At 39.2% G+C, this 15783-nt stretch overlaps 4 protein-coding genes across 6 annotated transcripts; 1 reads left to right on the forward strand and 3 right to left on the reverse strand.

Annotated features, from left to right (window-relative positions):
• Positions 1 to 1846: 1846 nt before the first annotated feature.
• Positions 1847 to 4518, reverse strand: LOC130700445 (bone morphogenetic protein 7-like). The gene is made up of 6 exons (XM_057522495.2): positions 4242 to 4518; positions 3990 to 4143; positions 3772 to 3890; positions 3310 to 3649; positions 2724 to 2945; positions 1847 to 2662 (listed from the first exon to the last, which is right to left on the reverse strand). The coding sequence occupies exons 1-6, from the start codon at positions 4383 to 4385 to the stop codon at positions 2421 to 2423; spliced, it is 1221 nt and encodes a 406-aa protein (XP_057378478.1). The 5' UTR covers positions 4386 to 4518; the 3' UTR covers positions 1847 to 2420.
• A 1936-nt stretch (positions 4519 to 6454) lies between these two features.
• Positions 6455 to 9345, reverse strand: LOC130700447 (uncharacterized). Its single transcript, XM_057522497.2, has 8 exons — positions 9087 to 9345; positions 8738 to 8923; positions 8471 to 8598; positions 8127 to 8379; positions 7459 to 7518; positions 7250 to 7380; positions 7120 to 7187; positions 6455 to 7012 (listed from the first exon to the last, which is right to left on the reverse strand). Exons 1-8 carry the CDS (start codon positions 9148 to 9150, stop codon positions 6865 to 6867), a joined length of 1038 nt encoding a protein of 345 aa, XP_057378480.1. The 5' UTR covers positions 9151 to 9345; the 3' UTR covers positions 6455 to 6864.
• A 4333-nt stretch (positions 9346 to 13678) lies between these two features.
• LOC130700423 (activator of basal transcription 1-like) lies at positions 13679 to 14570 on the forward strand. 2 transcript variants are annotated; one of them, XM_057522471.2, is made up of 2 exons: positions 13679 to 14008; positions 14066 to 14570. In XM_057522471.2, the coding sequence occupies exons 1-2, from the start codon at positions 13780 to 13782 to the stop codon at positions 14515 to 14517; spliced, it is 681 nt and encodes a 226-aa protein (XP_057378454.1). In that variant the 5' UTR covers positions 13679 to 13779; the 3' UTR covers positions 14518 to 14570. The 2 variants fall into 2 exon arrangements, with proteins under 2 accessions (XP_057378454.1, XP_057378453.1); XM_057522470.2 differs by having other exon boundaries at positions 13690 to 14008; positions 14063 to 14570.
• Positions 14513 to 15761, reverse strand: LOC130700422 (very-long-chain (3R)-3-hydroxyacyl-CoA dehydratase 2-like). 2 transcript variants are annotated; one of them, XM_057522469.2, is made up of 6 exons: positions 15674 to 15761; positions 15466 to 15611; positions 15282 to 15402; positions 14984 to 15213; positions 14739 to 14917; positions 14513 to 14682 (listed from the first exon to the last, which is right to left on the reverse strand). In XM_057522469.2, the coding sequence occupies exons 2-6, from the start codon at positions 15552 to 15554 to the stop codon at positions 14612 to 14614; spliced, it is 690 nt and encodes a 229-aa protein (XP_057378452.1). In that variant the 5' UTR covers positions 15555 to 15611; positions 15674 to 15761; the 3' UTR covers positions 14513 to 14611. The 2 variants fall into 2 exon arrangements, with proteins under 2 accessions (XP_057378452.1, XP_059352519.1); XM_059496536.1 differs by lacking the exon at positions 15674 to 15761 and having other exon boundaries at positions 15466 to 15665.
• Positions 15762 to 15783: the final 22 nt, after the last annotated feature.

Raw genomic sequence — 15783 nt, forward strand, 5'->3', positions numbered from 1 at the left:
CGCTGGCTTGCTCGTTGTGTGACATTGCGTATTCTTTTTGCTGCCGATGTAGCTACAGCTTCGTTGTTTCAACAGCATTGGCAAAAAATTAACGACCTGCCTATTCCTGCGAATTTTCTTCCTTTCTGTGTTGTAAGGAACATCCGCTTGGAAGTGCGCATATTCTTTTACATTAAGTATTTTTAAACATTAATGATTTTTCTTTATTATTTACTCATTTATTTTTTTCTTGCGCTTTGTTATGTTTTTCCCAATGAAAATAAATGTCTAGTGTTTTCCTCGGCATAGACAGAAAAAAACAATGAGAACGAAGCAACAATATCACCAACCTAATGGAGGACAGATGAAATTGGCGCAGCCGGTAGATGGAGATGACAGGTTGACAGCTAGGAAAATTTATCAACCTCTTTCTGCTGAGGTTTGCCGACCGTAATCCTAAAAGGCGGATGTCCTGGTTGATATGGTGGTGTTTTTTCTTTTTGTTTTTCGTTTATGGGTATTTTTTGTTGTGTTACTTTTTCTTTGTTTTGTTTTTCCGTTAATTGTTGTTTTGTAAATGTTGATAGGTTGTACAAATTTCTTCTATCAACGTTAGGTAGGGCTTGTTGGCAACTAATCACGCTAGCGATCTCCAGATTGTTTTACCACCTGAGTGCACAACGAAACTAAAAAACGCTATATTCTCGGTATCCGTAACAACATGTTTATTACCATAGAGAGACGTAGATTTCCGACGTAAACTGAAGAAAGCTATCCCACTGTAATCGTTTCGTGTTACATACAACTTTAAAAACACTTTATCGATTTTTAATTTGCAGAAAGTGCCGAGTTTTAACTACAGGCTTTAAATGTGTCTACCACGATATATTGATGCATGCTCCATAATTGATGTGTTCGTTTTACGTTTGCAATCAATACACATAAAAATGGTCGCCCTCTTTCCGCAGAATATCAGCAACACTCATTTCTAATTTCATATAGCTTATACAATGGCAGGGACACGTGTTTACAGTGTTGTTCGAATAAAACCAGGAAATATCCACAGGTTTAGCGCGATTCATAAACAAAACAAAAATTAAAGCGCTACTGTAAGATGCAGGGAGAGATTGCATTTGCAAAAATGAATCCCACTAATCAAACTAATAGCTTTGATTTATTTTCAGCATATAGCATTTCGGTGCCACAATTTTTCGTTTTGTAAGAAGCTGATGCATTACTAATGTGTATTGGAGTCAGCATTTGACAAAGGTTGAAACGGCGCTTAAATGGGAAAGGAATGTGTCTTGAAAATCTTCATTAATGGTTTCACATTTAACTAGAGGTGTAAGACTCTCTGGCAAGGTGTACAAAATACTAGAATGCGAGGTCCTTCCTTTGCATTTAAGTTTTACAAACTTATGCCCAAATAGTAATGGAACAGAAACACGTGGAATGTTACTAGACTTTAAGTTCTTTATTCGACAATTAGACTAATGGCAACCAACCAGTGAATCTGGTGTGAGCCACTGGGACATCTTTTTGAACTAATGCTATTGGATGGGACTTGGCTTAGATGGAAATTATGAATCTTGTGTGTGTCTGTGTGTTCATGATTAAGATGGCTCTTGCGCATTACACTATGGTCGACATGGTAAAACTTTATCATTAACATTTCAGCCTTCTTATTGGTTTAGAAAAAAACGGAAAACCATTAAAAATTATATAAAGGATAAAACTTTTTTTGTGCGTGAGGAATATGTAAAACACTCGTTCTTACGAGGTATATAGAAAAGATGGAAGATAGCTCATGAAATGGAGAATGTGGTTGACGAACGTTGTGATCAAGAAAAGGTTCGAAATATTTCAATTGAAAAACGTTCATTACCTATTTGTTCTCAAGATGCTTCGTTGCTTTAAATTAAACATGAAGAATGTAGAAAAAATTAATGAACCCCAAAACAGTAAGTAGAACAACTATCAAACAATTGCCGTGTGACATTTCCATATTGATTTGCTCCGAGGTCGCTTTACGAGTGAAGATTGTGTGGCGATGGAGTCGACGAGTTTCGTTCAGGACACCTACTACTGCTTAGAATCATGCAGTATTTCTTCATGAACGCCCTCCACATGGAAATTTTCCTGAAATATTGTGGGGATCCTTTCTCCGGGTTCAGGGAGCAAAAAACTGAAGGCGGGATGCTGAGGATTCGGCGGGATGCTGAGGATTCGTTGGTTTGCCTCACCACTTCTTCGTTACAGCTAAACAGGTTGTGTTTGATTTTCATTCTCCGAGCAAAAAAGCGTGTAATAAGGCAACACCTGAAGGGAAGGCTAGCACAGTGAAATGAGTTGTGGTTAAATGGAAAGATGAAAGAAATATGAGGACGGGTCTTTCAGTGATTTACTGTACAGAAGGGAATAAGTGACTGTAGCGAATGGTTTTAATGGCATCCGCAGCTGTCGGCTACCATTTCACCATACTGCTTTAAAACGACATTGTCATTTTCGTCATAATATAATAGCGAGAGAGATAGCAGTCGATTGGGAACACAACAAGGAAGGGCCACTGATTTGGTCAAATTCATTTCATGTACGATTGATTGGACGGTAGCATGGTTGGTGGGCTTTTGACTTTGACCAAGGGGGAACGAACAAACGCCCGTGCAATGATATGCGTTGTAGCCTAAAATAAACAACACAGTTAACCTCGCAATGGTGTGTTAAATAGAAATCATCCTACATACCTTTGGGTGCGATGATCCATTCGGACCAGCCAATCGATTCGAAGTCGACATATAGCTCCTGCCGATGGCATTCGCTCGTGTGAACCGCATGACGGCGGTGATGGTGTTCTCGTTGACGATGCGTCGTTACCTTCTCGAATGGTTCGTGCTTGTGAGTAGACAAAACAATTTCTCGCCGTTGACGCACTAGGCCGTTTTCATGGTTTTTCTTTTCTCGTGAGTCTAAAGAAACAAGTAGGGTGAAATCAATTACGCTTTGATTCGAAAGGCATTGATCGCTTATCAATTGCGGAAAAATAGTATGGAATAGTAAAAAGAGCGTGTAGTATTCTACTAGAATTGTAGTTAGGAAAACCCACAACAAGTAGTAATAGAGAGTTTGTTGTCTTGCTTTAAACTTCTGGTTCAAATCGCCACCTTAAATGCCAGCGTTAAATTACGTTTCACCAACATATTTACGGTTCTATTGTCACTTACTAACATACACTTACATCTGATGCCATTAAGCAAAAAAATCTTCCAGGAAATAGTTAAGATGAAAAATCCACCCATTTATTAAGAACAAACTTGCTGAACTAAAACTCACCTGATGCCGATGTAGAATCATTCCCCGTGTCTAACTGGCTGATAGAGGTGCTAGACGTGTCATCGTTGAAAAGGACTAAGACAGGTTGACGGTTGGTGTGTCGATCTCTGCGTCTCGACACGTGTAAAACAATAGGCTGTCTCATCACAGATATAGCCGTCACGAAAAACCTCAGGCGGTTTGATGCAGGATTTTCGAGTGAATGAACATGCACAGCTTGCTTTACTCGAAAAATTAGCCAGCCTTCACTGGAAGTGTTAACGAAGTGTTGGACGTCGATCAAGCGATGCTTTTCTGGTTGCTCGGTCGAATGTGAATCCAGTATCTGATACACGCGAACCTAGAAAAGGCATACAACAAATCAATCAGATCGGGACAAGCCAAATCCAGAATTCGTTCATGAAAATAGTGAGCCATAGCCGATGGCGGCGATGTGATGTGCGATGCGATGTGTGTACGTACCTCGCGCAACATGGTAACTTCACTCCTGAGGATGTACAAATGAAGCTCGGCTTCGATTAACGTTTCGCTTGCTTCCACTCCAGACACACTAAACGAAAAGTAATTTCTTCGTCCCGATTCTAAAGCACGACGAAAAGAAAATGCGATTAAAACATGAAACTTTGAACGCAAGACAAAATGAAGTACCGCGTCCCTCTGCGCGGATTCAACATTCAAACCTTTCTCGGTGTAGCTGCGGATGATTTTGGCACCGTACGGATTAGGTGCCTTAACGACGCCACTGTTATCCGCCACGACGGCATAAAGCGTTAACATGTACTGCGGTGGCGAGGGTAGCTGCCTTTGTCTGTGACCATCCGATACGCCAAAAACCTGCGCTTGTTTAAATATTTAAGAACAACAAAATTAATGGTGCGATGCTAGTTTGCTCACTGGCAAGTTAAACTTTTCGATACTCGTCTTTGCCGTACCTGTTGCAAACCCTTCACTATCGGCATGTGATTGGAAGGATATGATGATTCGTTGAAGACTCTTGCCGGGTGAACAGCTTTTGCTATTATAGATGGAACTAAGAAGCTACAGCAAACGCAGAAGAAAGGAATCAAGAGTTGCATTTTTGTTTGCCAAACTGTGTCACGATGTTAAAGGCAAATTAGCGGACGCGCTGATAGGATCCGTGTTTTTCCCTGATGTTGAGTTCTGACCAACCGTTCTCCACTGATCTACTCGATCTGAATCACGGAGAGTTCGAGTCAGTCTATCTTAAATCTGATGATGGGCGAGGGAGGGGTGGGTAGGAGGGAGACACCATGTGGAGACATTTTCGGGCGAGCCAATCACAAACGAAATCCTAAATTTTGAAGTAGTCTAGTGCGCGCCAAAAAAGCCAGAAAAAAAAAGAGAAGAAGAAAAAGTAAACGCTTTTGGCAAGCTGATGCTTGCCAAGCGGTTTCCTTGTCTTTTTTGGATGTTGGCATCGTCGAAGAAGTTGAAATCACTGGCATCCCTGATGAATCGTTTTGGACAGCCGGTCGTTATGACTCACGGCTGCAACGCAACAGATCCTGCTAATTTCCTATTCATCGATGCATTAGACCTTGTCAAAAAAAATACGGGAATTCCAAAAGGAGAATATTTCATTTATCACGAGATGCTAGCACTATGCCAGTTAGCATGTTACGCACAGCCATTTCAAAAACGATAGCCTTCGTTTTGTCATGCGGCTATAAATCCTTTGAGACGACATGCTTTCAAAATCTATGGCGACAAATTTGGTTCTGAATTCATTTTCTTTTTTTTAACCTCATGCCTTTGAATGTTCCGCTGTCCATTTGTTCTTACTGTGACAGGTTGGCGTTCGTGAATGGTTGATCTGTCTGTATGTTGTTTTCATCGATTACTTGACCTCTTTTGAGATTTACGTGTTAATTTTTTAATTCCGAAACAACCAGAGAAGGAGCTTACATTGGGCCGATTTCAATGTATTATTTCTTAATGCTTGACAATTAGTCGCACTCTCATTTAAAAAAGAAAGAAACATGAACACATTCGGTTTCGCAGCTGTTGGTAGCATGGGCAGTGCACAGCTTGATAACCACAGCCGGTGTAGATTGCACTTCCTTCTTCCTTCTCCATCTCCCACGCTCACGCCGGGCATTGCGGTCACGTCACGAGGGCTTTCCTAAATGAATTATACATAGTGTAACGTCTGTAGAAACAGAAGGAAGCCGAAGCTAGTCGTGTACGTCGGTAAAACGGTGCAATACTTGAGTGTCGATAGACGTTGGCTAAGCAGAGCGCTGTCGATGATGACCAAATGTGGCTCGAATCATGGACACGGCCAGTGTGTGTTTCCCCACAAACTTACCATTCAGAATAGATGAGTAAGTCGAACCTGAAAGATCACGACTTCGCCAGAAAAGTGCGACTGGGGACTTGAGCCACCGCGGCATCATCATATGTGGGCTTTGGGGACTGTTACTCATCATCTCGTGTTGGCGAATTTGTTGGAAGAGAGACCTGCGTGGCTGCCTCATTTGGTCGAGTAGACGAATGCTCATTCACGGCGGCGCCAGACTAAAATAGAAGCATAGAGTCATTCAAAGATGCCGTTGACAGGGAAGACGTTCTCCCATCTTTGACCGTAAAACACGAAAAAGAAAAAGTGACTCAAACTGTGTGATAAGTGGCCGCCTACATCGTAGAAGGCTTTAGCCATAATTTTGTCCAAATAGTCCTCATACCAAGCGTAAAAATCCTGAAAGAACCGGAATTTTTTGTGGAAAATGGAACAATAGAACACAACCATTTGGATTCGTTCTCCTCCTGTGCTCCGGTCACAGACTACGTTTGAATGCGAAAAATTCGGACGTGTCTATTTCGCCTTGTACGTTGGGTTGCTAGATCCCTGTTTCTTTTGCCATGTTAATCTTAAATTCCAAATTTGCAGCGTATGCGTCACAGCTGGTGCTATACCTTTGCAAGACTTGTTTGAGTGGTTTAACTTGCATTTAAGACTACGGATTTCGCAATTAGCTTTTCATATTATTTTTTGAACACCAAAATGTTGCTTGAGTTCTTTTTAATTAAACAAATAATTAAAGTACTAACTGGATAATAAAAATATATAGGCTACCGAATCGATCACGTCGACTTAACCTATTGACACAGTAACCGCACTGGCTTTTGATAAGTTCGCTGTTTATTTACAAAAAGATTAAGTTGGTTAAACAAAACAAAAGCAATGTAAGCAAGCACATGAAAGTTCCAAAAATTCATAGACGTTTGGAAGTCTTTGATGATTATTGCAATTTCTTGGTTGTCGTCTTGCTCGTAAACAAAAAATGCATTCAAATATATTATCACAGTGCCTCTATTTTCCGAGTGGCTAGCTGTCATATATCGAAGTTGTTTTGTAAATGGAAAAATATTTGGAAAAGTGAACAATTTGGCCAATTGAATCGGAACGGCGAAAAATAAAATCAGATAATGTAACACGATCAATAAAAACGTTGATGTGATGTCACTATTAAGCACTTCGAAGAATGATTTTCATAGATTTAACTGAAATTCTTTTCGGCGTCTTAATCACGACTATTGGCAACCGCAATCAGTTATGGAGAGCATACTCTTCGCTGTGCCGTTCTTGTTTCGAAAGTGATGAAGCTGGAAGCCCAAAGGAACGCAATTGTTCTCCCGCCGAGTAAGCGACATCAAACATTTGGAGCTGTCGTCCTTATCCCTGTGCAATAGTATTCACAATCAATCAAAATCATCGGTCAAAGAAGACTCAATAGCGCTTCGATCTAAATTTCCAACATCATCCAAAAGGTGATGGAGGTGACCTACCGCAGGACACAGTGCTCCTTATGATGCGAGGTATTGCATTCTCCAACACATTTCCCAACATCGACTACCTACAAAATGGTATGTGGGTAAATAAATTAACTTAGAACTGCTCTTAAATTGAAAATCTTGCCTTAATGACAGGACTGTTTGCTGTTTCGTCGTCCAGTGGTGATACAAAATCGTAAATGTGTTCCATTGAAGAGGCTCGATAACATGATGATGCACAGCCACACTTGTCGATAACTTCAACACAAGTATCTCCTGAGAAAGCGTGTGCCGTAAACAAAAACAACAATAAAAGTTTGAAAGCTTAAACACGCAAACAAGAATAGATTTTACCGTTTGGTCCCGCAATGGCCACCGTTTTATTCCTCGTCGACCTGCAGCGGAGCGAATTACCTATTCAATTATGGAAGGAAAAGGAAATGGTTTCGTGTCAATAAAACAGATTGCGCTCTTTGATATTGATGTTTCAAAAATATGTTTTTGAAGGATGATGTCATACAGAGAAATGAAAACAATTTTATTTTCATTCCATATAACTTGCGTTTAACAACACTAATGCGATTTTCTATGTTAAAATATAGTTTACGTGGCACGAGACTCTTGTACTAAAAATAAGAACGCGTGAATAAATATTGCTGCCAACGAAAACGCGTGAAGCCCATACTACGGGAAAGAAAATACATGAATCTAAGAGTGGGCGATTTAGGTGAAACATTCATTTAAACTGAAGCTTCTATTTTTCTTTCATTTTATCTTACCCTATCTAATGAACAGTAAAATACAACTGCCCTGTTAATAAAAGGGCGCTTTTAAAACATGAAAAATGAAGGCTAATTTCAGCTTATTAACTGCAGCATTTTTGTTTCTTCTGCCAAACAAACGATAAAAGCTTATTACCTAAACCCTTTTTTCATTGAAAAAAAAAATAAAATAAAGCTTGAGTGAAAAGGATTAACGATCTCTTTGTTTCATTATCTGATCAATTTCTAAATGAATCTTACCGGAGCTACAAGGTCCTGAGCATCTACCGACATCGACGGAAGTTTCGAACGGTGTTCCCGGGAAATGAATAGCTCGCTCCTCCACCCGATGACAGAGCTCAGGATCAGACAAACAGGAACAGTCTTCGATGACAGACACTTCCTGCATACCTGACATCGTCATGTGTCGTTCAACGACGGTCCGAGTAGGTAAACAATGGGAATCGTCACCACACGACTTTGGTGAAATGTCACGTTGCATAGCCAAAAATAACTGTGAACAACAAAAATCCGGGAAACGATTTGGTGTAATTAAAATTTTGTTGACAAGTGAAGAACATTGGCGCAGAAAAAACTATAAATACCTCAACTGGGTCAACCGAATAATTGGCCTTCAAAATGGCCTCGAATTCTTTCCGATTGATTTTCGTCCTCCTTGTTGAACACGACTGCCGACATTGGCCAATATCTACAGAAATCTCTCCATCCAATCCTACCAAAAACAGGACATCAGCTCACGGAAAAAAAAAACAACGCCAAATCGCGACTGATTATGCATAATCGTGTGTGGGATTTAACTGCATGTCAGAAACGATTTGACGACAACTGCTTTTGTTGCAGGAAATTTTTACCCTGTCCAACAAAGTATTTTTTAGGTACGCGTTCGCAGCAAGATTTAATGTTGATAGCCGAAGGGTGATTCAACCATGAATCTAGTTGGATCCTTTCACTTGTACTACTTTCCGATATTTCAGTAGGCATTGTGTCCTCCATTGCTTTATTGTTATCCAACCTTCGAAGCTTCGACACGGAAAAACCTATGGGAACGAAACAAAAATAACATCGACCATCGTCTCTTTTTCTTAACGAAGAGCAATGAAAATTTTGCTGTCGAAAACAGAACGGTCTTTCGACAAACTTTAGCTGGGATATAGTGTTAAAAAGAATAAGAAGAAGAACCCAAACTGAATAGCAGAATACCTATTGTTGCGGAGAAACTGAATAGCAGAAAAATGACGGAAAAGAATTCACGTAATCTGAACATTGCGCTAGGATAGTCTGTAAAAGCGCCCAGAAATGAAAACGACTGAGATTGACAACGAGTCTCCAACTAAGCGCGAGCGACGAAGCACGTAGGGACGTTTCAAAGTATCAAGCAAGCGGGAAAAAGTGTCCACCAAACTGGATGTTTGAACGGATCGGTGTTTGGACGAACACTGGGGGACCGTTTAAGCAAGCAGCGGGCTCTTCTTGACCTTTTTGTGTCTCCAAAAGCAGCAGGATGTTGCCTGTATTGACGGCGTCGGCTTCTGTGGGGCTTCTCACAACTGGGGGCCGAAGATTACTTAAATATCCCAACCCACCGGCCTCTTTTGTCCTACCCAGCTTCCCATGTTTCTTTCCTCTTATCTCTTGCAGTTCGTGTCTCTTCATCTGCAGCCGAACCCTTTTCTTCGGGAGCGGTGCAGTACTGGGTAAGTCTCCCAGATTGTCTCCGGTTATTATTTCCGTATGACTCCTAAACTTCCAAGTTCTCAACATCTATCTTTTTTCGTCCCCTCTCATTGCGCTTTCCACCATGTGCCTAGCAGCACGTCTGTCGTCAGCACCTCATATCGTCAACTTAATAGAAATTGTTGGCGTCTTGTTCTTGTTTAGCGATGAGCGGCCAACCTCATCTTTCGACGCGACAGCAACAAGCCACAAAAGTTTACCATAGAAGGGCCACTGAAGACAATCCATCTTCTTACTGCTGGGGATGATGCCATTTGTATGCGCGCAGTTGAACATTAGATCCTATTCATATTTTTTTTTTCTTTTTCCAAACAATACGCATATTATTCGAAAAGGTTCTCAGGTATTATAAGCCACTTTAAGGATGTATTTTTTTTCAAGTTCTACACCAATTCTTTAAATATAGAGAATTTCTCCTTGGGCTATAGCGTTGAAGCGTGTATCGACTGATAAAAGGCAACCTAAGGAATTAATGAAATGGAACTAGAAACATCGTTTGTCAAGCTCACGGAACTCGGTAGCCATCACGTTTTTAGGCAATTTTGTTTAATTTTCATGGATAACACAAAGGAGTGGCACCGAACGATTAGACATGCCCGTTCGATACTCAAAAAGATAAGCAACCTTGTCACATTGAGATAGGAGCCATCAGTTAACTGTCAATCGGATGCTAAGTCCTGTTACAAAACAATTCCATTTAGATTTGTTCCTGTGACCCTAATGCTATGCGATTCTCGTCAAAATGCGTACGCATAATTCGTATGCAATGCTGAACACCGCTAGCAAAGAAAGCACCCGAAGCTTCAAAGCTTGCTTGCTTGCATTCAAGGTGTGCCCGTTGGCCTTCCAATACCACCCATCTGTACGCTTTCACCTAGGATTGTCTTCTCGGTGCGCTTTGCTGTGCGACTACTAAACGCTACAATGCGCGTCCCGTATTTACTTTGGAATATGTCTCGTCCTAATTACATCCAAATGACTCACTGCCCTTGGTTCATTTTTAGCGACCATAGAATAGCTTGTGAGTAGAGCAGCTCTTTGTTGTCAGTGATAATTGAACACACTTCTATACGTAAGCAGAAGCTTTTTCTCCATGTTAGATGTTCTCCCGTCACGCATTTCATTAGTTGGTGATAAACAAAAAAGAACCACCCAGGTCGAATTTTTAAAAAAATATGCCAGTACGAGAAACTGTTTGGCAAACCCGTTGTCGTACGTATATTGTGAAAACAAGTTCTTACGTCCATACGGAGTTTGACATCATGCGCAATATTTATTTACTTGACGTGATAGCTTCGCATTACAAGAACTTTCGAGTACCAGCTTTACATAATGTTCATAATATTCCATTATTGACTACAGGACAATCGGGTATGGATGCGTGGCTCTTAAAGGGTTATCCTAGACGAAATCTCGAATAAAATCATCTGCGAAATGAAATACTGTTATAGTGCATGACACTTTTTGGGGTTTGGATTAAAAAGGTAGGGCCGCAGAAAACGTCACGTTTTCAGCAAACTATGCCCACAGTGGGGAATTGTTACTTTCAACTTTCTTTATGAAAAAATTTCAGGTGTTCAATCTGCAAAACAAAAAGAAACCATTTATTCGCTTAGTACAGTATGCCAAGGATATGCCAAACACCTGGTTGTATATCACTGCTAAACGTTAAAAATAATTTCTGGTGCTGTATACCTGATCCCATCTTTATTTACTCCTTTCAAATGCGCGTAGATAAATCAGCATTTGATTTTCTTTTTTCGTAGGTAATGTTTTTTCTAATGGTGTGATTAAACCTCAAATAATATGATAATGATGGACAATTTTCACTGCAATTCTTCTTAGAATTTCGGCTACGGTCGACTATATTAGGGAATGAGAACTATAACTAACCTATGAAGATGTTATGAAACAAATATTCCTCATCCAGCGAGTGCGCGATGCATAACGCAGAAGGTATTATCGTAGTCCTGACTGACTCGGCTGTGTTTACAATCTACATTAGTTAATGATTCGATTTTATTTGTTTTTCCTGAATGACTGAAATCTCTTTGTGAAATTGATACGTGAGTGGATTAAAAATCTAAGGAAATTTCTATTCTACGAACGAACCGGCGATAACCGATTGCTGTGCCATCTGTCGCGTGTCCCGATGAACTGGGAGGCCAAACTCCCAGCAATATTGTGTTCTACCAAATTTTTATATGAATCCACCGAATGGACACCTTTTCATTTTTGGCTAAATTTTACCACTTAAAATACATAATTTCGATTCAAAATTGAATGCTTAGCACGGAAATCAAATTTATTTTTCAATTGACCTTATGGTTTTAAAATTAAACATAAAAAACTAAAAAAAAAGAAAAGTCGGGCTTATTTAGTCGGGCTTCAAATTTTTTTTTGCAAAAACTGACACTCATTGGAATTGGTTGAATATCACAGGTTTACTCAAAATTGAATGCTGATTCTGGGAAAATTGCTATTTTTCTTTATTAAGTTAATCGTTTTTGAAATACACTGAATATTTGACGCAATGCTAGCGCGCTAGTACGCTATAGCGCTAGCGCGATGCAGCAGAAATATTCGGTGTATTCCCAAAATGGTTGACTTAATGAAAAAAAAAAATAATAATAATTTTGTCAGAATCAGCATTCAATTTTGAGTATATCCTGTGACATTCAACCGATTCTGATGAGTGCCGGTTTTTCCAGAAAAAATTTTAAGTCCGGCTAAATAACCCCGACTTGTCTTAGTTTTGCACAAATATTCGGTGTAATTCAAAAACGGTCATTACAAGAAAACGAGTGGCTTTTTTTGAATTAGCGTTAAATTTTGATTATACTGTGCGATTTTCATTGAACTCATAGAGATGTTATTATATGCCAATTTTGACAAAAGTGGTAAAGCTATAACTTTTCCACTTTTTCATTTTTGGCTAAATTTTAAATTTCGCTTATAATACATGATTCTGATTCAGAATTAAACAAGAATCACGAAAATGAGGTTGTGTTCTCGTTGGACTGACAGTTTTTGAAAAAAAACGTAAAAAACGGTCTATCAGCTGAAGCTAATCGTTGATAAATTACGTTTATTTCAAAAGCGGCTAACTTGGCAAAAAAAACGAATCGCTTTTTCTAAATCAGCGTTAAATTAGGGTTATACCGTGGGATTTTCAGTGAATTCCAAAAGGTGTCGATTTTTACAGATTTTGACAAAAGGGGTAAGGCTATATGTGGCGTATGGCCTTTGCACTTTTTTATTTTTGGCTGAATTTTAGATTTCGCTTATAATATATGATTCCGATTCAGAATTGAACAAGAATCACCAATATGTGGCAAAAACGGTTGTAAAGCATTCAGTATTATGGTAATAAATTATTGGTAACCACCCTTCTTCCAAAAAAGACGTCTAATCTCAAACATCCTATTTATTTCTTTTTCAAACACTAACATCCTACATGCCTTTATTGAATCTTTACTTTTGATAGGTTCTGATCTAGATTTATCTATTTTCAATTAAACTTGATTCCTTCGATTTCCATTATTAACTATAAAGTACGATTTATCATGAATCAAACGGGATTTTACTAAAACGCAATACTGCTTATAACAGCTAAAAATAGAATGCGAGGCTGCGTGACTGCCTTGTTGCAATTACGTGATATATCAACAAATTTTAAACGTTTGAATATTCGCGCTGATACATGGGCTTCCTGCGTTGTCAATCTTAAAAGGAAAAGGCACATGCTGCTGATCGGGTGGGTTACTCTGGTTTCCAGCTCGGGTTGGTCGGATTACGTGCTGGGATTACGGGTATTGTGTGACTCCCTGTCAGGCAACAAAACTGCCAACAAAAAATCGATTGCTATAAAAGTATAATTGATATAGTTGCCAAATATTACTAATGCTATTGATTGTCGGCAGAGCACAGGGCCATCAGGCTTCTGAACATTACGCCCTGCTCCTTTGCGGTGCGACAAGCCATTCCACGATCATAATAAACAGTATACCAGTATACGGTACAGGGGTCCTCTCCAAGACGTTATAGCAGACGCAATTTCACACGTGGACTTCTATAAAGTTAAAGCAACACTTTGTTGAATTCAAATCTTGAAACGTTAAAGGACTTTCACTTGTGGCAAAAGGAACTAAATACGATTATGGAAGGAAAAAATCAGCTTGAACGGTTGGATGAAACTGATAACGTTACAGATGATCTTATGTCTGAGGAAGAGCTTGAAGATGAAGAGATAGAAAAACCAAAATCTCGAAAAAAACCTGGAATTGTTTACTTGTCATCCATTCCTACTGGAATGAATCCTCAGCTTGTGCGGGAATTTCTTGGGGTTCATGGCGAAATTGGAAAATCATTCCTGCAGCCCATAGAAAGTATGTTTATCATTAAAGCATAGTTTTAGCTTAAACTGAAATGTATCCTTTTAGAAGCAGGTGTAAAGAAGAAGCGCAGTAACAAGTTTTCTGAAGGCTGGGTAGAGTTTGCAAGCAAAAGGGTTGCAAAGGCTGTGGCTGAACATCTCAATAATACAAAAGTAGGGGGAAAGCGACGCACTCGATATCATGAGTGTCTGTGGAACATAAAATATCTGCCTAGATTCAAATGGGCTCATCTGAATGAACGTTTAGCTTATGAAAAGGCTGTTCGTCAACAGAGAATGAGAACTGAAATTGCACAAGTCAAGAGAGAGACCAACTTCTTCATTGAATCAGTTGATAAAAGCAAGAGACTGAAGAAAAAGATGGATAAACTTGAGGGCTGGAGCGTAACCCAACGATCGACTGAAGAAGAGATTGCCCAATTCAAGACAAGCAACCAGAATCAGGACAGAACAGAATTCTTGAGGAATCTCTTCAATCCTTCAAAATCAAGTGCACCATGAATAACTAGTGTATCTTTTTACTAACATAACAATAAAAATGAGCATTCTTTCAGCATGTAACAGTAAAAGTGTATGTTCTAATTCTAAGACTTCATTAGTCATGTTTTTTGTTGCCAAGGATCTTCTTTCGTTGCACAAACATATGGGTATACAACTGAGGAAACACTAAAAAGAAAAGAAATGGTTAGCTTTGCTCAAAGAGTCAATAACAGAGGTATTACCTGGAATGTAAGCCAACATGACAAGAATGGTGTAGTAATAGAAATTAAAAGTGAAATTCCATGCATTTGGTAATAAAGTTGAAAATTCTTGCGTTTTGCTATAATGTGGAAGTGCACGGTAGCAACAAAGCAGTTCTCCAGTAATTCCGGCAGGATACAGAATTATAAACAATGTATATCTGCAAGATTAAAATTAAAGACAAATTTTAGGTATTTATTATATACATTCTTAGTGTCTTAATTACCTGCACCACAGCAGAAATCCTGGAACAAAGGAAATTATGTTCAATACATAATAAAGGTAACGTAGGACTTCAGTGACAGTCCAAGCCAATAACAAAAGAGAAAATCCTATTTGGTCCCTTGAATCAGGCACTTTATAAAGAATAGGCCAGATAAGGAAAACCCGAGAATAGACTTGAGCAAAGGTAATGATTGTGTTGCTAGGAGTGATACCACAAGCACAGTGCACAACCTAAAAATCAAAATGTTATTGCAAAGTTTAATCACATTAAAGGCAAAGAATTGTTTTAGGTGTTTTACCTCAAGAATGGCTCCAGACTGAAAGATAAGTAGAGGAATTTTCACATGTTCCCATAGACTTTTTTCTTCCAAATGCTGGTTGATGACAAAGTCTACCATCTTGTACAATACGAAGGACCACCTGGTAATGTTCAATCATTGTTTTCTCAGAAAGAAAAATGGTAAGGAAACACTGAACTGTTACCCCAGAAATTGTGTTGCATTGTAGAAAATTAGATAGATCTTTGCAGGTAGGGATAACACACGGGACGGAGCTTTTTTTGTCGCAGTCATGATTTTCTTTCTTACTAAGGTCGCAGCGTGAACTGGATAAAGTTTGGTGTCGAAAAGCTCTACAAATGATGGTATATTTTACGTGCGAAGACTTTCCAAAAACTTTCTATAGCTTTGACCTGTCAAAAAATCCGGTTTTCTAAGTATTAGGCATCGGAAAAGCGAAATCGATTCGGCGGATGAAGTTGATAGATCGATTATAAACATATTTTTTCCTTGTATCTCGAAA

The sequence above is a fragment of the Daphnia carinata genome, chromosome 8, assembly GCF_022539665.2.
Source record: "Daphnia carinata strain CSIRO-1 chromosome 8, CSIRO_AGI_Dcar_HiC_V3, whole genome shotgun sequence".
Lineage (NCBI taxonomy): Eukaryota > Metazoa > Arthropoda > Branchiopoda > Diplostraca > Daphniidae > Daphnia > Daphnia carinata.